General features: G+C 49.4%; 5 protein-coding genes across 5 annotated transcripts; 2 read left to right on the plus strand and 3 right to left on the minus strand.

Moving 5' to 3' along the window:
• Window positions 1-5262: 5262 nt before the first annotated feature.
• On the minus strand, window positions 5263-10419 carry FMAN_02351 (uncharacterized protein; the record flags this gene model as incomplete). The annotated part of the gene is made up of 5 exons (XM_041835695.1): window positions 5263-5464; window positions 5525-8866; window positions 8972-8993; window positions 9055-9201; window positions 9273-10419. The coding sequence occupies 5 exons, from the start codon at window positions 10417-10419 to the stop codon at window positions 5263-5265; spliced, it is 4860 nt and encodes a 1619-aa protein (XP_041685834.1).
• Window positions 10420-12764: 2345 nt separating this feature from the next.
• On the minus strand, window positions 12765-15601 carry FMAN_02352 (uncharacterized protein; the record flags this gene model as incomplete). The annotated part of the gene is made up of 3 exons (XM_041835697.1): window positions 12765-15019; window positions 15068-15309; window positions 15372-15601. 3 exons carry the CDS (start codon window positions 15599-15601, stop codon window positions 12765-12767), a joined length of 2727 nt encoding a protein of 908 aa, XP_041685835.1.
• A 2588-nt stretch (window positions 15602-18189) lies between these two features.
• FMAN_02353 (uncharacterized protein) lies at window positions 18190-21422 on the plus strand (the record flags this gene model as incomplete). The annotated part of the gene is made up of 3 exons (XM_041835698.1): window positions 18190-18300; window positions 18354-21030; window positions 21082-21422. 3 exons carry the CDS (start codon window positions 18190-18192, stop codon window positions 21420-21422), a joined length of 3129 nt encoding a protein of 1042 aa, XP_041685836.1.
• A 436-nt stretch (window positions 21423-21858) lies between these two features.
• Window positions 21859-22496, minus strand: FMAN_02354 (putative TVP15 Tlg2-Vesicle Protein; the record flags this gene model as incomplete). The annotated part of the gene is made up of 5 exons (XM_041835699.1): window positions 21859-22034; window positions 22087-22155; window positions 22209-22267; window positions 22329-22400; window positions 22477-22496. The coding sequence occupies 5 exons, from the start codon at window positions 22494-22496 to the stop codon at window positions 21859-21861; spliced, it is 396 nt and encodes a 131-aa protein (XP_041685837.1).
• Window positions 22497-23023: 527 nt separating this feature from the next.
• On the plus strand, window positions 23024-25595 carry FMAN_02355 (uncharacterized protein; the record flags this gene model as incomplete). Its single annotated transcript, XM_041835700.1, has 3 exons — window positions 23024-23203; window positions 23254-23314; window positions 23368-25595. 3 exons carry the CDS (start codon window positions 23024-23026, stop codon window positions 25593-25595), a joined length of 2469 nt encoding a protein of 822 aa, XP_041685838.1.
• Between the last annotated feature and the right edge of the window lie 4 nt (window positions 25596-25599).

The following is a 25599-nucleotide window of genomic DNA, read 5'->3' on the forward strand; positions in this document are numbered from 1 at the left end:
CAGAGAGACTCAAAACAGCCACAAGCAAAAAGCCAACTGATTTGGAATGGCAGGGCTTCGCTGAGGCACACCCAAATCAAACCTAACCACCATAGGGCACCTGTGTCCTGGTTCTCGGGGCCAGCCCAGCAGCGCCAGGATCATATTTCACAGTGGATACCTCCACTACCTTACGCTCCTGGGCCACTTCTGGGGGGGTGCAGCACTGAAAAAAGACTTGTGAAGTGTCTTGGATTGGATTGGGCGTAAGCCGCAAAAGGGGAGCCAAAAAAGCTCGTGAAGTGGTGCTAGGCAGCTTCTGAAGGCAGAGGCATGCATTGTAAAACTGCCCTTACGGAATCGATACCGAAAGCGCGGCAGATAAACCCAAAACCTTGGTCTAGACTCTAAGAGTTAGCACACCGGCCGTGCCGAGGCGAAATGTCCACTCTGAAATAGTGAGACTGCCTGGTGAGGTCACAGGTCAGGTTCTTGCTTCTGGCCATCACGATCTGAAGTTGTGTTTAAGAAAGGTGTGATCCGGTAAAAAAACAACAACATGGACTTCTTGTTTTTTTAGTTGTTGTTTTTTTTCACGTCTTGGGAGTTTGTATTCATCCATTCATCCCTGAGTGTGATGTAAGAAGAAGCGGACCCACCCCGCGGCGCGGGTAAGAAATCATACTCATCCAATGTCAAGATAGGATATTTACCGAAGGGGCAATGATCCTAGTGCAAGGTATTCGACGTGTCGTAATTGGAGGAGGCTTCTATACGCAGCACAACAGGGAGTCTGGGAAAAGGTACCACATGGAGTAGAGATGTTCATCAAGAGACAACTAACTAGTACCTCCTAGACAGACGGAACTAATAAAAACAAGCAATTGAAGAGTGTTGATATAAAAGTGCGGCTTCGGAGAATAAACCAAGCCACCACAAACAAATCTGGAAGGCACTCGGTTTCAAATAAGTTGAAGTGTCAATCACCTCTTAGGTTGTCGTCTCTTTCCCCCGTGCATATACGACTTACACATAGTTATTACCAACCGCCCGGGCCTCTCTAGGTACCCAAGGTTTTCGAATGGAACCTCCTTCACTGCAGCAAAAGCACGCCTGGAAACTCAGCCCTAAACCTCAAACGTTGTCACTAGGCGAACTTCACCATGTCAAAAGTCCATGATCCTGCAAACCCTAATGTTCCTTGCCCAAACGAAATCATGCCACTGGAAACTCGCCGGAGCCTCCGCCCACAAGTCTGGTCCTGATCTGTGCTTTCTGAGTCTGAGGCTGGGGGATCATCGGAATGAATACTCAACTCCATACATACATATGACATTCGTCAACAGGGAATAATACGTAGGAAACAACAGCCGGATGCAGTAATGTTGAACGGACCGCTGTCCCTGTCATCAAACCTAGTACCCAGCCGATCATCTGTTGGCGGTACTCTGGATATCTCCCGTTCAAACAGCCATTATCAAATTTCATGTCCTGATTCTGATTGTCCAAGCACAACCAATACAAACAGCCGCCTCATCACTTCTTATTTCATTGAACGTACTGTACCAAATCGGCTTCTTTCCGGGGCTCGTGGACTGATAACCCTGTCGCTATGCCTGCCGTGCCCAGTGCTTTTCTGCTCTGTCGTTTCTTACAGAGTGTTTTTTTTTTGGTTTTTAATGTCTTTGCGTTCAGACCCTCAAACGCCACAATCAACTCCCGTCCGAAACATCTTGTTGGTGCATGTCGGTCTCTCTTTTTAGCTGCAGGGCCGTAAAACAACTCTAGAGTATAGCGGCCAATCATAGCTGAGGAATTAAGCTAGTTCTTTATGACAGCCGTTTTACCAACTGACTGCCTCTGTACCTTTTTCGAACAAGTTTGCCTGGGCATATGCAGTCTGTTACACCGGTAATGTCGCCGCGGTAAGATGAGCAGTCGGAGTTGTTGCCGCGGTTTGGCGGTCACTTATCCCAACGTCTTGTCTTGTCTTGTCTTGTCTTGTGTATTATCATCTGCCTGTTGCATTGGTCAGCTTTACGCTATCCCATCTGCTACACCTTTTCGGATATACAGGCGAGCATTCGCTATTCACCCACGTTTGGCGGGGAGGCGTGGGTGAATATCCTTGCAACTCGTGGACCCCCATCCCAATGCTGGATTCATGACGATGTTGAGCCTCACTCACTGACCGCCCGCCTCAGTCCACTCTAGCTTAGGCCGGTCGACCCGTCCCGTTCATTAGAGATAATAATGACATTTACACTTCCTACCCACGGATCTAATTACGTTGTCCCGCATGTTTGTAGCGGCTTGTGGGAGTTTTTCGTCAGTGTTGATAATGCTGCCGAATATGTTTGTTTACTCAGACAAATGCTGACTTGGTATGGATGTAAAGTCACATTTTGTCATTATAACATAATCCGGGTATTAACGAATTCTTACGTTTGTGTGTGTGTGCGTGTGTGTGTATGGTCTGATTCTGATTATCCCCTTTCAGCGAGATGCACCGAGGCAAAGTGAAGTTGTTCTGGGCCTACTTCCTTTTTCGATCTGTGACTGATGGATGACCCAATACTCTCTCCTTCTCCATCCCCTCCTCCTCCACTTTCCACTTTCCGCTTACACGGATTGGAACATGAACCCAGGAAACCATCAACTCTCATCCATACCTGCCTGCCCTTAAGCTACCGACTGTTACCTTCCCTTCCCACTCTGAATACCTACTTCTAGGTAGTTTGCTTTCTCAAGACCCTGTAATCGAAATCTCGTCTGCCACCCCTTTTATTTTATTTTTCATCGTATCTCGGAACTCTTTCTCTTAGCTTCTCCATCTTCACCACAAACATCGACATCGACATATGTACATACCCACGCATCGTCGTCAACCGTCGTCACCTCCCGGTTATCAAATCAAGCAAGGATCACAGGGAAATGCCTGCCTGCATGTGCTGTAGTTCCCTGCTTGCTTGATCGAAAAAAGACAACGTGGCAGGCCTTGTCGCTTGTCTCTTCACCTCGCTACCAAATTTTCCAGATGCATGGCGACTCCATAGTCGATCGTAAGTCTCAGCCGCCCAGATATGGTAATCCGCCTGATTACCATCTCTAATTATCCGGTATTGGACTTTCTGAGATCCTCTTTGATAGCTACCCTACATAGAGCTCTCTTGGCAGATATCTTCATCCTGCTCAACTGACTACCTACCATAGTACCTACCTATGATCTTAGGGTACCTGCCACAATCGTTGAATCTGCTGACTTCAACACCATGCGACCCTCACACGGACCACCAGCTTACCCGGCACAGTTTACTCTCCCCGGAAACGACACCAAATCCGCTGTCCATCCACAACCAGCCTGTCGCCGGCTTAATCTGGCTGTCCCGGCATTTCAACCGCCCCCATTTCCACTAAGGCATGTCGACAAACCCCCTAGTCACCATTAAACCGCTGCGAGCTGCAAGTGTCCTGCAGTCTGCCACACTTTTGGAAAGCCACCCGTCCGGGACCCTGGCTCCCACAAGCCAAGATCGGTGGCCGTTGAATGTCCAGAATGCCCTACATGGGCTTCAACGGGCGTTCTACCCTCATTTTAACGCATCGCTTCTTAAACTGAAACCAGGAGGACCGCATATACAACACCATTGCGTTTGCTGAGAGAGAGTTTGCTCCTTCAACCACCACAGTATTCGGCCAAATGGAATAGAGGACCGCCTCGCCTGGGTTTCATCCCCTTGCCAGTGACCATAAAGAGTAACAAGAAGCAATTGATCGGTTGCTGCCATTTCTGCTTTCGAACTCAACGGATACGTGTTCCCACACCCGTTCAGAGTGCAATTGGATCTTCTTGCATGTCAAAATCTGACATACATGGTTTTTCATCTCGACTTGAGCGTATCGAACGGCCCAGTCCACATCTGCCGGGGTACCGGCATCACATTTCCCCCATCTGCAAGTGTCTCAATTGTCTCTGATCTCCAAGCGGAGTCTCTGCCGTATACGGTCACCATCCCGCTGTCTTAAACCCTCTCGATCTTGAGTGACGTCGCTAACTCCATAGCGGTAGTGTCCCTGAGCTTCAGTTTGCATGTGTTGAAGCTTGGACCCAGCATTCTATGTGCCTCACTCAACTTTAGCTTTCAGAGGCTGTCTCACAGTTCTCATGCGTTGAGCTGGATGTTTCATCTCTTGATTCCGGAACTCAAATTGAATTGTAAGGCTGTTGTTTCCTATTTTTGAACATTTTCCCTCAGCTCTGCATGGCTCAGTGGGTTTGTGCTTGGCAATCGTCAAGCCTGGACTTCGTATCAGGTGATGGCATTTTTCAACAGACCACCAAGAGAGCCTACCATCATAATCCACAAATTCCAGAACGCAAGTCGAACTTATGTCCTGGGTAATCAAACAACCGTGGTCCCTGTCGGTCTGTTGTGAACACCTCCACCATCTGGTCATTGGCACATCGGTGTAGAAGTTCCCCGTGCAAAGCTCGGAGTTGATAACACCACATCTAGGCTACTTTGCACGTTACCTCGCCCTAGAACTTCACCCCTGAAGTCAGTTGATACTGAATCTACGACTTCGGAGCGAGTTTCAGGACAAGGAAAGTTTGCCGGCGATCGCTTTCGAATACTCTGACCCAGATGCCCGGTTTCTGGGGCTCCGAAGTATGAGCCTTTTTTATCTATGCTCAAGACTACCGATCCCACGCTGTTGGTTTTTCTCGCAATTAGGGGGATCTTAACCATGCTGTGCCGAGCCTCGGAGAAAAAACCCAACAAAACCTTGCACGATCAAAAAGAATCATGCCAAGAAATCTCAGAATGACACCACAATTCTGATCCCGCTGCTATGCCTCTCATGTGAAGAGCTTATTAACCCGATAAGGCCAACTGCAATGCGACTAGTACCTCACAACTAGTTACGTGAAAGCGTGCAGATTGAGGTTACAGGAAGATACTTTCACATGCCAACTCGTGTTTTCATTTAAGAGCAACAACAGTCCAGTCCGTGACTAGCCTGCCTCTGTTTAAATGTGGGTATTCTATTTCGATAATGCAAGATAACTCGAGATGTCACACCAAATCGTGACAATACTCATCATACTCTGTCAACAGCTCGCCATCATGAAACGTACAAGGGGACTTGCAGAGGCTACGCCACTATTGGGTGATCACTGATCAGACAAGCCCCATTGCAAAGTCCCGAACTCTGAACGCCCTATCACATAAGACACATGATATGCTCTTATCTTGGTCTTCTCGGGCTTACTTCCCCGGTCTATGAGATCATAACTTCGCCAGCACCAGTTGCAAGTGTCTCTGAACCCTCATCTCCAGGAGATTTGGGTTGCTCGGTTATGCCTCTGGACGGCGCAGTCTTCATCTCCAACACATCGCTATCACTGCCTTGTCGTTCAAGGTCCTCAAATGTAAAGGCATCAGACAAGTTGACTGCCAGGAACGTCTTTGGTAGTTTGACCCTGCACGGACGTCAGTTAATATTCACACGGCAATGGTGGACATCGGATGAAGAGACTTACTGGTTGAATTTGGCTCGGAGTGTCTTGATGACCTGCAACCAGTCCGCGTGGGGTGTCAAACTTCGCCTGGGAGCACATCCGATGCAATGTCGACTGTCGAGTTGAACATGCAAGGGATCGAAGACATGGCAGCCAGGACTGATGGTGATACGAATGCTGTACGTAAACGTAGGCGCGTCGTGAGGTGATGTTCCATCGCCTGATTTCATCTCTGCTTCGTAGAGCTCGAAGCAGATCTGAGAAAGGTAATCGAGCTCAGGGATAGTGCTGCGCTTAATCTTGGTCTCTACGCCTCCTTCGATGATACAGTTTAGCAATGTATAGATGTGTGACTCCTTGGTGAAGTAGAAGAATGACTTGGCATCGTCTGACGCCTGCATCTCCTCGAGGTCCTGCACAATCTCTTTAAGGAGAGGCAACGATGTTAGCAGACCAATCTCGAGTTTCTCACTATCCGAGATGCCATATTCCTGGGGGCAGATAAAGTCAAACAGGACCTTGGCAAGACGGTACAGTTCCTGCAGAGGTTCGTTATGAGCATCTGCTGTGGATGAAGTCTGCTTCGTGCCCTTGTATAGGCGGAAGTATTGCTCAGGTGGTGCCTCTTCGTTGAAGTGCCGCAGATTGTTAAGGAACGATCGTCTTCTAAACAGTTTCTTGACTGACGCTGATCTGCTTCCCGCATCCACCTTGTCTGCCCCCTCAGGCGAGGGCTGATGACTCTTGTCACTCTTATCATCGGAAGTTTTGCCATCCTCAGACTCCTTTGACTTCCCATCCTTGGTACCGTTAGAACCTCCAGGGACGCTGCTGGCACCAGCAGCTGTGTATTCATCAAGCATGTGGTTCGGCGGCGTGTATACCCATTCGAGGAACTGACGGTTGTGCAGTGCATCAAATTTCATGGTGTCATAGAGCTCCGAAATCTTGCTTGGGTCAACCTTTTCGCCATCGCAGAACTCCTGGAAGAGTTTCTCCCAGCGCTCTCGGAAGAGCTCAGCATCTTCACCACAGCACCATCTTGACTGAATCTGGTTGAGAGTGTTTGCCTGAGAAAGTGACGAGGCAATTGATGAGCTTGAGTTTTCCCCCGACAGTTTCTCCGTACTAGGATTTGAGATAGCATTGAGGGATGTAACAGCACCACTCTGTAGCTTTTTGTAGTTATGATCCATCACACGTCGGTGAAAATTCATCAACTGTACAACTCTTGTTTGCACTTCAGAAGGTTCGGGCATATTTTCAGGCCACGTGAACTGCGCAGGACGCTCGTTGCCCTTGCGCAGTAGTCCCTTGAGCTTCTTCTTGACCTTGTCCATCTCATCTTTGGCAGCATTTGAATCATCCAAAAGATCCTTGCGAATGGTGATGAAGTCCTCGGGGATATCCTTCTTGCCCAAGAACGATGCTGCCCAAATTTGAGCACTGGTAGTCACACGTCTCTCAGAACTGCTGAAAACGTGAACTTCATCTAGAATATCCCTGTTCAGAAGCATGAGGTCGTTGCGCATATTCTCGCCGAGTTCCTGAGACTGATATCGGGCCGAATGTGTTGGCTCGCCTCCCCATTTGACAATGAGCTGTAGTTTGTCGAGAACCAGACGCTCCTCGGCGGCGGTAAATTTGGACATTGTCACTCCAGAAAGTGAATCTTGTCGTTTTGGACCCTGGTGGGACTTATCCTCCTTTGATGAGTCGCCTGCTTCTTCAGTGATTTCTTTCTTCTCCTCGGTCATGGCAACCAGCTCCTCACTAATAGCTGGCGTTTCTGTTTTCTTCTTTCGAAACATAGGCTTGATCTGAATCTTAGTACCAGGCCAGCTGCCCTTCTTGACGAGAACGTTTCGAAGAGACCGGAGCTTAGCGCGGTCCTCGATTCCTTGTTCGTAGGCCAAATCCACAGCTTGCACGACACTTCCAAGTGCAGCTTCTCCAATCAGCAAGACTTCTTCCTGGTGGCCCTTCAACAGTGCGATGAAAGGTTCCGAATGAAACGTAAACTTGTACTTTTGCTTGGGAGTGCGATCTGCGTGTCGAATCACCGAAACCATACCCTTCAGCTTCCAGGAGTGAGTTGGCAGGGGAGGCTCAGGGACAATGGATGCTTGCTCTGACGGAGGCTCCGCAATAGCACTCTGCTGGGTTGGAGGGGCGGATGAAATACCCGGCAGGGTCACATCGACAGGAGTGGGTGGGATCGCTGGAGTCGCCAACGTGCTGTGTGTCTTCGAAGGCAGTCCGCTCTCTGGGGTTAGAATAGGAGTAACTGTGCCGCTGGGTGCACGACGGGAAGAGTCGTCGGGCTGCGAGTCGGAGGTACCTGCAATGGAATTGATGCTCGTCCTAACTCCGTTAGTACCAGACTGGGTTTGTTCACGATCCTTGAACGCATTAGATGCTCGTGTGAAGGGGTCTGTATCTGATGGCGCAGGCGAAGGCATAGGGGGAGTGACGCCACCCTTTCTCATTTTCTCCTTGATAAAAAGGTCCTTCAGGATGTTGGAACAATGATCGTAGTAGTCGTCATTATCCTTGACAAAGCTCCAGCCATTGACATCAATGACATAGCTCTTGCCTGATGCTCGCAGCATATCAAACCCACAGACTCTTTGGCCGAAAGCTGTGGAGATCCTGCTGGCCATCTCTTTCTCTTCGGCACCAAGGGCTGTGACATAACGCAACTCTTTGCCATGGGTGTTTCTTCGCACCACGCCATCCACTACAGGACTCTTTCGGGTCTCTGCGTGGCAATAGCTTGGCCCAACAGTGTAGGCTTTGACATCTTCGGCGTTGTCGACTTGCATGAAGCTTTCATAAATGTAACTGCTTCCAGGTTCTGTGATGGCTCTGGGGACATTGAGATCTTTGATGTAGTCGGAACTCTTGTTGCCGATCTTTCGAAAGAGCTTTCGAGCACCGCCGCCTTCTTCTGTGGGGAAATATATGATAATGTTGTGATCTTCGCCACTTGTTGGTTTCTCAACAAAGGGCTTTCGGAGTGTTTGACCATCTACGCTGATAGTATTGCCGTCTTCGATAAGCTCTACTTTCTGGGGAGGCGGTGTCTGCGAGGGGTCAATAGGCTCCAGAGAAACTCCAGAGACGTCCTTGATATGCTTGACCATCTCTGGCGTGAGATATTGAGGGCCACCATCACGGGTAACCTCGACACGCTTTGGCGTCCTGACCTCAATCTTGTCGAGTAAGTGAAGGCACAGTCGGCGGTCCCAAAGGATCTGCTGCATAGGCACATCGTTCACACAGAAGGGCTTCCGTGCCTTGACATAGGCAATGGCCTTGTCAAGTGGGAAACCGTCGGAATAGAATGAAATCAGGTAATCACTATCTGTTGTTAGTTATCACTTTGGGTAATTCGGCACGTGCCCCTTGCAGCACTACAGATGCACCCCACTATGCTACTTCAGCTCACCGAGAAGATCTACTCACCAAATAGGCCAATTCTCAACCTCTGCACACAGGATGGATTAGTTTAGTTCTGAAATATACAACTCTTGCCTTTGTAAACCCACCTTCATCGAGGATAACCTTATCGCCAAAGACCACCACATCGAATTCACGATTGGCGATGAGTCGGTTCAGAATGTTCCTGCTGGGCTTGCTTCGAGCCTTGACATCTAGAGCGCACACACCAATGACACCAAATCGTGATGGTTTCACTGCAGCAAGTTAGACCCTGAATCTAAGCTATGTACCTTGGGTTTCCAGAGGCAAGGTAAATCAAACATACCCTCTTCTCGCTCCCGATGGTGGGGACCCCGATCGCTACTCGGGCTGTGACTGCTGGTTGCTGTGCTTCCGCTAAAGCGTCTCTTGGCTCGGCTACGGGATCTGTCGGGCCCCTGCCGTAAGCCAGACGTGCTGCTCTGCATGTTGTCGTGTCGGATAGCTCGTTTTGTAAAGTCAAGCGGCTGCGAGTGAAGATCGCGAGGCGTCAGATGATGCTGATTAGGATGTCCCACGACTGATTGGCCCGGTTGGTTGCTAGAAGTAGTGACAGTGACGTTGGAGACCTCTGCTTCAGACTGGCCTGTTGCTGTGCTCTTGCCTGTTGACAGTAATCCAGGTACAGATCTTGGTGGAGTGCCTAGCTCTGAACCATGAGCTGATGATGAACCGCTGAGTACACCACGGGCAGATGCGAGAGAGTAGATGGAAGTACCGGAGAGTCTCCTAGACTGGTAGTCTGAGGAAGAAGACAATCGATGGTTAGCGGCGTTGGAAGCTTCTGAGGATACGGTGTGGGAATTCTCGTTGGCAGACGGTAAGCGAGTTCGCAGTTGGTGGGGTTCTTCTCCAGGGCCTGAAAGTTGCGAATCGGCCAGCGTCTGTTCTTCAGAAGCGGTATCTGAGGTCATGGACTCGCGGCGAGTGCGTGCTAGAGGTCGGGGGTTCCTGATTGGCAAGGACGAGACCGCGGTTGTCGAGCTTGGAGCTGCCGTGAAACTGGCCCGGCGTGCGGTTGCGTGTGCGTCTCGAGTGACGGGCTCGGCGCCGCGACTCTTCCTTGTGATAGCGGCAGCAGAAGAATTGGCGAGTAGCGAGGTCGAAGTTGAAGAGAAAGCACGGGATTGACGAGGGGGATTGGGCTGAATATTATGCTGTTCAACAGAAACGTAGCCAAAAGTGAGCGACGAAGAGGGTGGATGAGAGTGTGGATGAAAGCGGCGAGGCGAGGAAGAAAAGTCGGCGGCGGAAGGTTCACCGGAGGCGGAGACGGAGGAGCTAACCGATGGCTCTTGTTCTTGTTCTGGCTCTGGCTCTGGCTCTGGTTCTTCTTGTGCCTGTGCCTGTGCCTGTGCTTGGGCTGGGCTGTCATCGGTATCGGCCAGACTAGCAGCATTCAAATCCGGGTCCAGTGGGTTATTCTTGTTCATGGTGCCCAGTATTAACGGTCCGCTATCTCCACGGCCGAGATATGGATAGAGTGAGCCAAGGTCGTATCGTATAGAAGGGTAAGGTAACGAATGTATGATACAGTACGGGAACGTCAATGTATCTTTGTGTGTGTGTTGCCCGTTCTTGTACACACCCAAATGTCTTGCGTGAGAGATCGTAACCGAGTACACCAATTGAGGAAAAGGACCGGTTGTCAATTGATTCGTGCCGTTATCTTCTGAAATCCAATAGTACCGAATTCCATGAGACTCGCAATCAGGTGTCAGAAAGGTCTGACGTCGATGAAAAAGGGCCCGTTTATTAGCAGGGTCTGGTATAGGTTTAGACTACCGAGCCTAAACTTGGAGGACAGAATAAGACAGACGCTTTTGCGATGTCTTGGCGAGTGTCTCGCCTCGTTTGGTTACTGCTTCTGAACAAGATGAAACATTTATCTGCAACCAATATCAACATGAAGGGAGCAATAGTTTATAGGCAAGAAAAGAATGTCGATGCGAGAAGTTGATGGTTCTTATTCTGGCCTGGAAATGAGTTGGGCCTTTACCTCGTTTGGTGGTGCTAAGGCGACAATGTGATTGCTGTGCCGTGATCCCGTTAGGTATCAATAAATACAGGCAACGTTGGGATCTTCACGCTGCTGAAAGTCGCTAGCCCCCGAATGTTTCTTTTTTATTCCTTTCTTAGAAAAAGGTGCAGGGCGATAACCGTTGCAAGGACAAAGATCTTCATGAGACGGATGCAGTATTTCGGTTGCTGCTGGGCAAATGGAACAAGGGCCTGTATAAGAAGGCGCCAGAGAATGAGAGGTGCGGGCAGGTCCTTTTCCTGCTTGCAAGTGACACCTCACATAGACATTCCTGCTCAGAAATACATGGGGATATCTCAGATGCTTGAATTTGCATCATTTCACTGAATCATAGGTGCTTTCAGTCACCAGATTTGCTTCAGTCTGGATGCTTCTGATGGCGGGGCTAATGTAGCAATGGGTCATCTGGGGAGTGCTCGATTCAGTGCATGATAGTGGAGATCCATCCATCAACAGTAGGGCAACCGTATAATTCAAGTTTCCTCAACGCCCAGAAGCATATTTCCAACATGTGGTTTGACACAGCATCAAGATAACACAAACGAACCCGTTAAAGTGACTGCGTTCATGCACATGATATCTGCAAGAAAGGCGCCACGTCCACGCCTGGTGAGACATGTTCCGCCGTCATCGTCCTAGGAACTCGGCAATCAAATCGACTTCTGGAAGGGGCATGCTCCAATTGAGGCCTGTTATTGGACAGCCGCATCGTGAGAAGGGATGCCCACGAGATCCCAACATGGGCGGATACGGCTCCTTAGTGGCTTGAGGCATGCGACAAGCTTCCATAGTTATTTGAGCTATGTAACCTAGAGGACCGATGACAGCTTGGGAAAGCGGTCTTGGTACTGCAGATGCGTTTATGACTTGCAGGAGATCGGACCCATGGATCTGGTGCACCACAATGAGGCTATCCTTAGATCCTTACAATTCCGAGTCTACGGCCCTGGCAGTAAAGCTCTGATCATGCAGTCCAATCCAACATTCTGTCATTCTATCATAACCTGAAATTTCACAAGTTAAAATTTTGCAAATGCAATATTGAGTCCCATAGGTTCTGTAGGGTGATGCTATATAGTTGGCTCCTATCCGTTGCTTGGACTTATATATCACCAGTTTTCATCTGAAGCTGATGCGATGCAGCCGACATCAAGGTAACCGATTTATACAGTTTCAGTCGTAAATTCATCTCATACTTTACACTTTTACAGACAATATTTGAAACTCGTCGATCTCTTCTTCACCAAAGTAGCTTCGGACAATAGCTCCCAATAAGCAGCCTTGGTGCAAAGACTATCACCCAGCAATGATCAGCAGTTTAATGCACCGCGAGCATACTCTGAAAATAAAAGCCACATATCTCCGGTCTTCTCAGATTATACACTGCATAACCGTTTAGTTTTGATAGCTACCATTATATACAAGCCTGACCACACAGCCAAATGCACCGCTCAACTTTAAAAACACAATCACTGAAGCACAAGCCACGAACGAAACAATCTTGATCAAGTATACAATTCGTAAAATTTCAAAGTCTATGCCATTTTGTAGACCAAAAAAATCAACCCAGAAAACAACCATTTCCGAGGGAGCCTCTCCCTAAATGTATGTATGCCGTACACATGTGCCAACGGGTATGCCAAAAGACCAGTTCCCAAAAGTAATTGCAAACCCGCAAACCCAGATACCCAATGCATCATGTCGTAAAATAAAACTAGCAGTAATAATAAAACAGGATCATTTATCCTCGTCGGGGTTGTATCCCCAGAGGCGTCTTCGCTCTAGAGCCCACCAGTGGGCAACTTCGTCGGCCTCCTTGACCCAGGTCGCAGCGTCCTCGCCGTACTGGCGCTTCACTGCCTTGATCATAGACTTGATCGACCATTTGTCCAGAGCCTCTAGCTCTAGCGGGTCTTTGCCGAGATCTGTAAATGTGTATTCGAGGTCTTTCTTTAGAGGAACTGCGAGGCGCCAGGGTGCGTCGGCTGAGGTGACCGTGAGCATACCACCGCCTGGGTTGATAAGTCCAAAGTTCCAAGCGCGACGGCCGTCCTGTGTCTTCTGATATGGGCGAATTAGGGATTGACCCTCGTAATCGTGGGCAAGGTCGAAAGCAATTTCGGAATCTTTCTTGTTGAGGGATCCTGAGTTGACGAGGAGATCGAGAATGGTGGGAAGGATAGAGATCGAAGTCACGTTGGCCTCGTATTGCACCCGGGGAATGCTGGGATGTCGGAAAGAGATCGGAACCCGAAAGTTGCTGATATGACGGTTCTCGTAGGTACCTGTCTTTGAGAAATCTTCCTTGAATGCTTGACCGTGGTCGCCAACAAAGACAACGAGGGTTTCATCAGCGATTCCGGTGTCCTCAAACATCTGCATAAGCTCACCGAGCCATGCGTCGGTGAAGCGGATGGTGTTGAGATACTTGTCAAGATCTTGATGATTGCCGCCCTCTTTACCCATGTACTTCTCTTTCTCGAACCACTTGGGCACCCCCCAAGGGTGATGAGTAGTGCTGGTAAAGTGCGACATGAAGAGTCGCTTATCTTCGGCGAGGCCGTCCGAGATAAACTTTCTGATGTGCTCCCTCAAATCGGTTTCGGGGTATCCAAAATAGTTGATCTCCTCCATCTCAGGATTGTCCTTGGCCTCCTCGTCTAATCTGGGCTTGGTGACCTTGAAATCGAAACCAATCTTCTCGTCAAACTTGTCCTGTCTGTCATAGTGGTCTGTAACGGCTTGGAAGAAAGCGGGCTTCCACCGGTACTCATGGAACTTGGCTTGCGCAGTACCACCGAATCCCCACCAATCTCGCTCCTTTTGGGGCTCGCTCTCTGACTTGTCCTCTCGCTTTGTAGTGTTGCCCTTGACTTTGTTGAACAGTTCGAGAATCTGCGGAATGCAGGGCTGATAGCTCTCGAGTTCCGATTCTTCAAACATGTTGACGGCCATGGGCCAAGCGCCGCAATGCGCGGCAGCGAGACTCTTGGTTGAGACACTGCTGCTAGTAAGACCTCCAACAACATTGACACCACCAAAGCCGGGCTTCGTCTGGTCGTTCCATACGGGCTTCGCGGGAGGATCGTACGCACTTCCGTTTGCGCTTTGATAATTGCCTGGCTTTCCGGTGATCTTCTCGAAGTTCTGAGTCATGCGTGACACCCGGCCGTTGACTTCATCTCTGGAATTCTCGTCGTTCGACTCCATGATGAATCGGTGGATATCGCTACCCTGCTGGAGGGGGAAGAGTTCTTCGCGCATACTCTCCATGAGAATAAGAGCAACGTGTCTAATCTTGACCGAGTTATTTGAGAGTGCCTCTTGAATGGGAGCCAGAATCTCTTGATCGAGGTTAGTAATTCGCATGGGGTCGTTGACTGGGTTGTAGAAACCCCGATCTTGCCAAGTATTGGGGCACATATTGCTGGGACCATCTTTCTTATCATGCTCGTCCTTGTATCGATCAGGATTCCACTTGAGAAAACCGCTTGGGATGGGGTTAGGAAGCCAAGCAGGAGGGTTCTCTCTGTACTTCTTTACCAATTCGTTGTTCTCTCTGCTGGGCGCCCATCCCTTGAAGTTGCCCTTGGGGTCCTGCCATCTTGACTTCTCGATGAGCTGTCGCAAGGGAAATTCGTTTTGAGAAGCACAGAGTCCAAGCTTCGGTCGTACAGAGTCGGACAATCGTAGAGGCAAACTGCTTGCGATGTGATTATAAGGTTGGTCAGGGCGGGCAACCCAGGTGATGCCGATGAAGAGCAAGACGACGGTGTTGATGATCCAAGAAGGAATGAATGCACAGCAGCGTCGCTTTTGTGTATTCTCTTCCGAATCCTTCTCATCCGCGTCGCGGCTCAAATTAGGTGATGGATGGCCACTGTTTGTGACGGTACTTTCGCTGTTGACACGCTGGAGGAAAGGTTCGGCGTTCTCAGGATCCTGCTGATGTTGTGGCTGTGGGCGAATCTTGCCTCGCAAATACCGAGAGACTGCAAGCGTTAGCAAATTAAGCATTTTAATAGAGTTTAGCGACAAACCTGAAGCGATTCGCTTGCCAATTCCAGATACGATGTCGCCAAAGACCCTGTACAGGTAGTTCTGAGGCAGCCATGCGACGATGAGGATGATTAAACCAGAAACAATAACGCTGCTGCTCTCGCTGATCAAAACATTGAGACCCTCGTCATTAGCAAAATCACCAGCGTCGCTCCATTCGACTTCGCCGCCTGTTCTATAATGAAAACCAAGCTCGGATGCCGCAGCAACGAACGTTATCAAACTATACAGCCACTGTTAGCCATAACGAGATCCAGCGGAAAGGTAAAAATCGAGGGCATATACGTTAAAAAGCATCCAAGAACATAACCAATCAGAGAGAGAATTGTTCGCTCTCGACGCAGCAATAACCGGGCGAAGAGAACTAGGAAGAAGTCTTGTAAAAAGAAGGTCGGTAGATAGACGACAAAGTCGATGACGGCGATTGAATGGATGTGGATGAATAGATGTAGCAGCTTCGTAAATAGTAATGATACGAAAAAGACAGCAAAAAGATAAGAGACTAAAGAAGGCATATTGGGCCTACTTCACATCATCGGGTTCGACGAGATGCGGAAGAGGATGGATGTTACGGAAGAAGGGTTGGATCTGAGGTGGAGGGGAGGAGGAATTAAGGTCAGGTCTGGGCAAAAGCCAAGCGGATATAAGGCTTTCGTCAGATATAAACGAAGAGACTAACAAGAATGCTGCAGCAGGAGCTGAAAAGCCAAGCCCCAGGTTCAGCACAGTATGTATGTACAGACAGTTTGGGGTGAGTGAGCGAGAGTATAAGTGATTGGAGGTGAAACAGAGTGACACGCAACCCCCTCCAAGGATATTCAGGGATAGGCAGTGGAAATATATGGGAACCTGCGCCAGCTGCTTGCACAGTGAAAGAGTGTCAGAAACAATGAAACCTCCAAATGCAAAGTGCCCAGGGTTGGTATGTGGTCGCGTGTTACAGCGTGGAGGGCAGAGTTATTACATAGTACTAGGTAGGTAGCTATACCGACCATGCCGTACCGTACCGTAGCCGTACCTTTTTTGAGGCGGTTGTTTTAAGCTAATAAGGTGAAGTTTAGTATCCGTAGCGTGTCCAGACTCTGCTCGGATTACGGCGGCGGCTTGGTTTAAGCTCGCACACCTTACCACAGACGGGTTCTTTGACACATTCTAAGCATGCCTGGCCTTACGAACCCTGCAGGTAACAGGTAACCTCAGTCTAGGTACCTTACCTTACCTTGCCTTGTTCTGCTCTGCTCTACTCTGCTGAGCCGCTCTCCTCTTCACTGCGCCACCGCTGAAACAAAAAGAGAGGGCTCTGGAACAAGGAGTTGCTCTGCTTTGTATCGTCATCGTCCTGCCTCTCCTGGCCTAGAAACTCTGATCCGCTTTTAGCATCAATGGATGATAAAAGGGGTCTTGTTCTCTTTTATTTCCCTTTCAAACTCGGTAGTTCTTTGTGAGTATCCATTCCATTTGCTGCACCGTAACAACTGGGACCTTGAATGATGTAGTGGACCTTTTCTACCTGGTTATGTCTTGATACGGTGGGATGCCCGGTCGGTTACTGCGCAAATACGAGGGGCTCAGTTTAGTGCAAGACTTTTTACAGTAGATGATCCCGAAACCCTTTTCCCCGTCTCGTCTATTTAACTCAGAATATCATCATCTTGCTGTTGGTCGGTACCTGATGTATTCCCTACCTAGCCTGGAGCCTGCAGCCTACAGCCTGGTCGTGTGCTGCCGCCTTGGTTGGATCGGGGTGTATATCCAGGCGCCAATATCATGGTGACGTTTACGTTGAGATGGATGTGGATCAGTTTGTATCAGATCACCCCTACACCTGGAGCGTTTCTCGGCTGTTGGAGGCGCTCCAAAATATTAGAGTCTTACATAGTGCCCTGTCTATTCTCTCTTACTGTGTCATGTCTGGCTTCGACAAGGATTGTTTCGAAGAGTTGAATCATGTATAGTGGGGTAGCTCGCTTTATCTACAGCAGATCTCTCTCAGGTAGAGTGCGACTGTGTGACGAAGCTGTTGTTTACTATGTTTAGAAGAGAGCAGGGGACAAAAAGCTCACCCTTGTCAAAGAGAAATCGTGATACGGAACATCCAATCAAACAAAAGAACAATGACAAGCCTTTCTTTCAGTAAAGACGAGATGCGCAGGATTGTTTCCTCATCAACTCAACCAACTAAAGCATGCACTCAGCTCCAAGCTTGGCCATTTGTCATCCCGTTGCTGGCCGCTCACATAAGAGTACCAGTACCAAGGCAGTGAGGCACACGACCAAATTCCTCCTCCCTGTTTTGAACAAACCCCAATATTCTTGGCGTCGTGTCACCCAACATCCACGATGATCCAGAATCTTGTCTGCTTGTCTTGTGAATATTGGATCAACTGCTGCGTATTACGTCGGTTACGCCGAGTCGTAATTGGGGCGTACTTGGGGAAACTTTGCAGCCTTATTTGTGCAACTAGGCACGAGAGTTCAGAGTTCCGATTCAAAGGGACCAGACTGCCAGATTTCCCCTGGCTAAGATCGTGATGGTCTGGCGCCTTCATACCAGTTCCCTTCGGATGATGGATCACACCTCAAAACCCAGATGCTATCCCCGGAATTCCAGTCCAGCCATCTCCCCGCTAGTGGTGTCCTATGCGCCTTGGCTTACCCGCGCTGTATGCAAGAGGGCTAGTGCCAAGATTATCTGCAAATCAGTTGGCCATGCTCCGTTGTTCGTCGGCAGGCAGATGACAAAATGAACCGTACACTGTGATCTGTGATGAAACATGCCTTTCCAGCTGTCTAGGGAGGCCACGAAGTTGCATGAACCGAGCTCTGATAGCTTCAAAGGTCCAATCAGATATTTAGAGGTGCTTCTCGTAATTCAATGACTTGCAGAAAGTCTAAAAGCTAAATTCAACATCCAGTACCAACCTAGAATAATTACTTCAACCACGCACTGAAAATACTGCCCCACTTCACCGCCAAAAATTGTAAATTTTTGGACATGGCTGCAGTATCACGTAGAGCAGCCTCAATCGCAGAGCGCAAGCGGGCATCTTTGAGGTAACCTCTGTCGCTACTTGTACCAGGCGCTGCATCTCACATAATTACAATGCCTCATAAGGATGCTGACCACCCCGTGGTCAAGCGCCAGAAGACTGCGGCGCCCGCCAATGCTTTAAAAGCTGCTTCAGACTCGTCGAGAATCTTTGCGCCCTTCCGTGTATGTCCATTCGACTGAGAGTTGTGCTCCAATAGCTAATTTTTATGCCTCAGACTGTCGGTCTAGTATCACCTACGAGTGTCCCCTTCACATCGATCCCTCTCGGGAAGACCACCTTTCAAATCTCAACCTCAGTTGGCCGATCTATTCAGACCTACGATCTTCGTCGCGGATTGAACCTCGTCTTCATCACTCGCCCGCAAACCCCCGCCGACATCACTGCGACTCTCGCCTGGAAGGAAAAGATTTTCGCAGCATGGGGCGAATCAAAGAAGGGCGAATCTCAGGGTATCTGGGTGTTCCAGAGGGGCAAGAAGGTCGATGAGCTTGCGCTGCCCTCAGACCTCAACGAGCCTGTAAAGCAAATTCTTATCCTGGGAATATGGACTATCGTCGCTGCTACTACGCGAATCGAAGTTTTCAAGACGGCCACCCTGGAGCACTACACCACTATTCACACTACGCCTGCTAACAACCGCGGCAACGAAATAACTGGCGGCATTGTTTCTATGCCAACTTTCCTCAACAAGATCTTCGTGGGTCGCAAAGATGGCTGGGTCGAGATCTGGAACATCAGCACCGGCAAGCTCATTTACACTATTCTTCCTCCGGCTCCCGACTGCGGTTCTGTAACATGCCTAGAACCTAGCCCTGCTCTGTCTCTTCTGGCTATCGCATATTCTGAAGGAACTCTCATTATCACGAATGTTTTAACCGATAAGGTCACTCTTCGCATCGAGGCTGGAAGCTCAGAGGCGCAGGTCAACTCAATTTCTTTCCGGACTGACGGTATGGGAGCGGGTAATGATGGACGAAAGGATGGTGTTATGGCTACGGCGACAGCTGCTACTGGTGATGTCACATTCTGGGATTTGAACGGCGGTGGTCGTGTTATGGGTGTCTTGCGAAGCGCTCATAACCCTCCTTCTTACGATGGACCGCTTGTCCGTGGTGGAATTAGCAAAATTGAGTTTCTCCCCGGACAACCAGTGGTGGTGACCAGTGGTCGCGATAACTCTCTCAAGTCCTGGATCTTCGACGAGACGCCTTTCTCTCCTATCCCTCGAATTCTCCACTCTCGCAGCGGCCATGCTGGTCCTGTCAACTGCCTCGAATTCCTTCCTACCGACTTTGATGGTGCCGATGCCGGTAACAAGTGGTTGCTCAGTGGTGGACAAGATCGAAGCCTCTGGGGATGGAGTCTGCGCCGTGATGGTCAGAGCACAGAGTTGAGTCAGGGCAACATTCGCAAGAAGGCCAAGAAGATTGGCATTCTAGCCACAAACGCTCTATCACATGGACCTACAACAACCCTGGAGGACCTCAAGGCCCCTGAGATTACTTGTATGGCATCCTCATTGAACCGAGATGGTGGCATTGGTGCTATGCCCGGCAACCAGCCTATATGGCAAAAGTCTCGAGACAGGAAGAAGGCCCAGGATGCTGAAGTCAGTGGTATGACTGGTTGGGAGAGTGTCGTCACCGCTCACAAGAACGATCCCTATGCCAGGACATGGTTCTGGGGCCGAAAGCGAGCTGGTAGATGGGCGTTCCCTACCGGAGATGAGACCAACGTTTCTACCGTTGCTATCAGCCCCTGTGGTACCTTTGCGCTCGTTGGTGCTGAATCTGGTGGCATTGATATGTACAACCTTCAGTCAGGAAATCATCGCCAACGATTCCCTTCAAGATTGACACCAGGTCAAGCTCGTCAGCTCAAGATGCAGCAACTACGACAGGCGGACGATATCGTACAAATGCATGCCGAGGCTACTCGCCAGTTCCCAGTTGGTACCGGAAAGCATACTAAGCGTATTACTGGCCTTGTTGTCGATTCCATGAACAAGAACGTGGTGTCTTGCTCTCTGGATGGCAAGATCAAATTCTGGGACTTCTTGACTGGAAACCTATTAGAGCAGATTGACTGGGCACCTATGACATTCCCAACAGGATGCAGATACCACCCTGCGAGCAATCTCCTTGCTTTCTCATGCGACGATCTGTCAATTCGAGTGGTGGATATGGAGACAAAGAGAACCATTCGTGAGTTCTGGGGACCTCAAGGTGCCATCAACGATTTCTGCTTCTCCAACGATGGACGATGGATCATCGCTGCTTCTCAAGATCGTGTCATTCGTGTATGGGATCTTCCGACGAGTCACTTGATCGATGCTATCAGACTCGAGAAGCCTTGTAAGGCACTGGCAATGTCTGTTACTGGCGAATACTTGGCTGCAACAATCGAGAACGAGTTGGGAGTAACGCTCTGGACCAACAAGGCCCTGTTCAAGCATGTTCCCACGCGTCAAATCTCCGAGAAGGAGATTGGCCAAGTCTCTGCTCCTACAGTGTCCGGCGAGAACAGCCATGGTATGCTGGAGGGTGCGTTTGAGGAGGAGCAAGCTGAGGACGAGGATACTGTGGTGGCACCAACGATTGAACAGCTCAGCTCTGAGCTCACAACGCTGTCATTGGTTCCCAAGAGCCGCTGGCAAACATTGCTGCACCTGGATCTTATCAAGGAGCGAAATAAGCCCACCGAGGCCCCCAAGGCCCCCGAGAAGGCCCCATTCTTCTTGCCTTCGACGACAGGAAAGGAGAACCCTATGGCTTCTAAGCTCCAGAGTGAGAGCGAGGCAGAGAGCAGCTCTCGCATCACAAGAGTCGAGAAGGCTCGTTTTGAGGAGGTTCTCAGCACCAAGCTCCGTGCTGGAGCAGAGACCGGAAGTTGTAAGTCACATTTCACTCACACTACAATGTATGTATACTAACGTATCACAGATGATGAGTTCATTGAGCATCTCAAGTCCCTCTCCCCTTCAAGCGCAGATCTCGAACTTCGCTCGCTTTCTATCGGCGATGGCGATGAGGACTCGAATGAACTGTTACACTTTATCCGCGCTTTGACGGCTCGTCTCAAGACTCGTCGAGACTATGAGCTTACTCAGGCGTGGATGACCGTGTTTCTGCGATTACACTTTGATCTGGTGATGGAGAACCAGGATCTGTTGGCGGCGTTGAGCGAGTGGAAGTCATATCAAGAGAAGGAGTGCAACCGGTTGGACGGACTGGTTGGATACTGCAGTGGTGTAGTTAGCTTCCTGAGGAGTCCAAGGACATAAGAAGCATGAAATAGTATCTTGTTGATGTTGAAATAATGGCGTTTGATTTCATGGCATGAGGGAGCATCAGGTATACTAGACAATAGAATATTCGATCCCGACGTCCTTATAATAATGTCTCTTTGCTAATGGTTCATCTCTTCAAATCGTTATTCACTGATTCTCGTGAACCTCGTATGCAATGCCATTGAAACGAGCCACTCCTCTCTTCATGCTCTCCTCCCTTCTCCAATTCATAGAAATACAGCCCTTTCTACTCCCCCTCTTGTAGCATTGATTTTTCAAGTAATTTATCCTATACGTCCTGGTTCACCGCGTTTGTTGCGCGTTTACGCTGTCATTCGTATTATGATCGAATGGTTGTTGCGGAAGCTTATGCGCCTGTGTTTGAAGAGGCAACCGCAGGGGTTGATCCCGGTTGGTTGGCGTCGGCATTCTAGACCTGCTCGGCGCCCCAACCGGCATCTTCGGCCTCGCGCATGTTGCTGGGGGGCTCGATGGAGGGGATGAACTCGAGGGCGATGTAGCCGAGACCGACGATACCGATGATGCTACCAGCAATCTTGCTAAGGATGAAGTTGCCCAACAGAAGGCAGCCAATGAAGACGTAGACTTGGGAGTGTCAGTGGTGTATCAGAGTGGGCTTGTCCTAGGTATTACTTACAGACACCACGGCCGATGAAGGAGAACATGAACGAGGCATGTCGGGAGACCTGGGGAGGGATCTGAAACTCTGCGATTTGTTAGGCATGGCGCATGGGAGGTTCGGTCAGAATCGCAACGTACCGAGCAGAGCAATGACGAGACCAAAGACGATCATGTAAGCGCCGACAACAATGGGTTGACTACAAAGCCATTGTCAGTATTCGTGCTGTCGAGGTGTCGCGCAGATTGGTTTGTACGTACAGGCCGAGATGGAAGATGGACGCGATACCACCGAGGACGGTGATAACACCAACAGCCAAGTTGACAATGCGGCTACAGTTGAAGGCGATGGTTAGCGACTTATTCTGGTCAAGATACTATAGTGCATCTTAGCTAGCTAGGTACTCACAAGATGTCAGAGAGCTCCATGATGATTGATTTAGGATTGATTTGAAGACTGCGCCGTAGAGAATCGAGGTAGAATCGAGTTTAATACTGAAAAGTATCGCGTAGGCAGCAGTTTAAGGGCAGTCGCGTCAAAAGGCAGACGAGTTGTGATGGGAGGCGTATGTAAGTGTTGCAAGGTGACGAAGACGGACGGAGACGGGAGGTGAAAAGCACAAGGAGCAAGATTACGTAGGTAGCCCCGAGTTTGAAGCTAACGACAGGCTACGCCTCAAAGCCCCCCCAGAACGGGACCAACCTAAGCTTCAAGTTTTGGGGCCTTGAGGGGGTCTTGGAATTCTTTTACGGGGGTTTGACCAATGAGAATGCAGAGGCTGGTGATCAGGAGTTGGTAGTGGAGTTGAAGCTTAGTTTTGGCGAATGACATCAAAGCGTTTCCAAAAACAGCAGAGAAAGCTCAAAATCAACCTCAAAAGACGAAGAAGAGAGAGAGAGAGAGAGAGAGACACTGAGATGAAGCATTCAAATCTTGGTTTATTTCCGAGGTTGGAATGATTATTCTATCCTTGTTACGGAATGGCCCGGCTGTAAAAGGCTCGGGCCGTTGTCTTGCCCGTCAATGGCGCAACAAAGAGCTCATGAATTTGAGCCGTAGAGCTATGCATCAGGCTCATCATGATACTCAACTACACAACATTCGAAATATTGGTATTATAGCCCATGTTGATGCTGTAAGTTAGAATTCAGACATCATTTAATGAATAGCTCTCATATTTTACAGGGTAAAACAACTACCACGGAGCGAATGCTATATTATAGTGGTGTCACGCAACGTGTTGGAGGTAGGCATATCTATATCTCAGACTCACTAACAAATTATACTGACAAAATGTAGATGTCGACTCTGGAAATACAGTGACTGACTTTCTCGACTTGGAGCGAGAAAGGGGCATCACCATTCAATCAGCAGCCATCACATTCCACTGGCCCAGACACCAAGCACTCGCACCAGGAGAACATGCAAAGACAATCAACCTCATCGACACTCCCGGCCATCAAGACTTTCGTTTCGAAGTTGACCGTTGTCTCCCCATTCTCGATGGTGCAGTCTGTATCATCGACTCGGTCAAAGGCGTTGAAGCTCACACAGAAAGAGTGTGGGGATCTGCTCATGAGTTCAAAGTCCCCCGTATAGTGTACTGCAACAAACTGGATCGAGAGGGTGCTTCGTTCAAAAAGGCCGTCCTTGAGATTGGTACGCGTCTGAAAGGATGGCCGCTTGTCTGCCAGATTCCTTGGTGGGAGAAGGAGGATTTTGTTGGTGTTATTGATATTGTCGACAGAGTAGGATACCGATGGAAGTCGGAACGTGAAAAGAAGCGATACAATACCGAGGAGCTGAAGGAGAAACTCTTAAGCTCAAACAAAGATCTTTTACCCGAAATTGAGACTGCGAGACAGGCTTTGATTGAGGGACTTGCGGATTTTGATGAGGCTATCATGGATGAGTTTCTGGCTGAGAACGAAAACATCGATGGTGCTTTGATAAAAGAGGCTATTCGACGAGTCATCAGGAGCGGCGATGGTCGAGTCATTCCAGTATTCGCTGGCTCAAGTTTCCGACATATCGGTGTTGAGCCACTGATGGACGCTATCACAGATTATCTACCAAGCCCAGACGAACGTCCATCAGCAGAAGTCCGAGTCGGATCAGCAAAGCATCGCCTAACAGAAGTTCTCGACAACAGCCCCAAATCCGCGAGGAATCAGGTTGCGTCTATTTCTTCGGTCTTCAAAGTCTTCAATCATCCCAAGGAGGGTGTCATCAGCTTCGTGCGAGTCTATCACGGCACTCTCACCAGAAACGCATCAAGTTTCAACACCAACATTCTAACACACGAAAAGCCCATGGGCATTCTTCAGATCGCTGCCAACAAGACACAGGATATTCAGTCGCTTGGTGTTGGGCAGATTGGAGCTTTGAGAGGACTGAAGAAAGCCCGTACGGGCGATACGCTTGTTACGATGAATGCCAACAAGCCCATTCCTGAGAACTTCCGCCATGTCAAGATTCGACCACCCGAGATCCCACCGCCCGTGGCGTTCCTTCAAGTTGAGCCATACGGTAACGTTGCCGCTCAACAACTTCAAATCGCCTTAGAAAACACTACACGCGAAGATCCAAGTCTACGGTACAGCCGAGATCCCAAAACAGAGCAGTTCACAATCCAGGGTATGGGCAAGCTTCATCTCGATGTGTCACTATACAACATGAAGCAAAAGTACAAGATCGATGCCGACTTCGGTCCTATCGAAGTTGACTACAAGGAATGCGTCACAGAGCCTACAGAGCCACAACACACAGTCTTTGACCGTCCCGTTGCCGGCAAACCCGGTAAAGCTTCCTGCACCGTTGTCCTCTCGCCGCTTGAAGACCATCATCATGACACTTTATTAGAGTCTTGCGTCGAGCGAGACGGTAACATATACCACGTCGCTATTCCCTTGACAGATGAGACTGGCACTCTTGACTTTGACCCAGAAGAGGCGAGGGCGCAGCTCCTCAATGGAGCTATAGCAGGTCTGGCGAGGGGCCCTCGTCGTGCAGCGCCCATTCACGGGTGCCACGTTACCATCACATTGGACACAGAACCCGGCGCCTGTGAAACTCCCACGGGAGGACATTTCAGCACTGCCGCTAGGACTGCCGTCCAGGCAGCTCTTCGCGATGCTTTCGAGAAAGAAAAGATCGGCATTCTTGAGCCTATCATGCATGTTACCATTACATGTCCAGAGGTTGTAGCCGGTACCGTACAGCATGATGTCACTGCTGGTGCTGGTGGCCAGGTTCTTGAGGTCAATGATCGATCTGCTGAGTCGACTGGAGAGGATCATATTGATGTGTCCAAGATTTACACCCCTCCTGATCCGTATGATTCTATCACTTCTCTGCGCGGTAAGAAGTCTTCAGCTAGAGTTGTTGAGATTATTGCCAAGGTCCCGTACAAAGAGATGCTGGACTATGATAACCATTTGAGAAGCAAGACTGCGGGACGGCACTCGATGACTATGTCCTTTGACTCCTTCGCCAAGGTTGTTGGTCATCGCGAAAAGGGTCTGTAGGGGG

This window comes from Fusarium mangiferae (assembly GCF_900044065.1).
Source record: "Fusarium mangiferae strain MRC7560 genome assembly, contig: FMAN_scaffold010, whole genome shotgun sequence".
Taxonomy (NCBI): domain Eukaryota; kingdom Fungi; phylum Ascomycota; class Sordariomycetes; order Hypocreales; family Nectriaceae; genus Fusarium; species Fusarium mangiferae.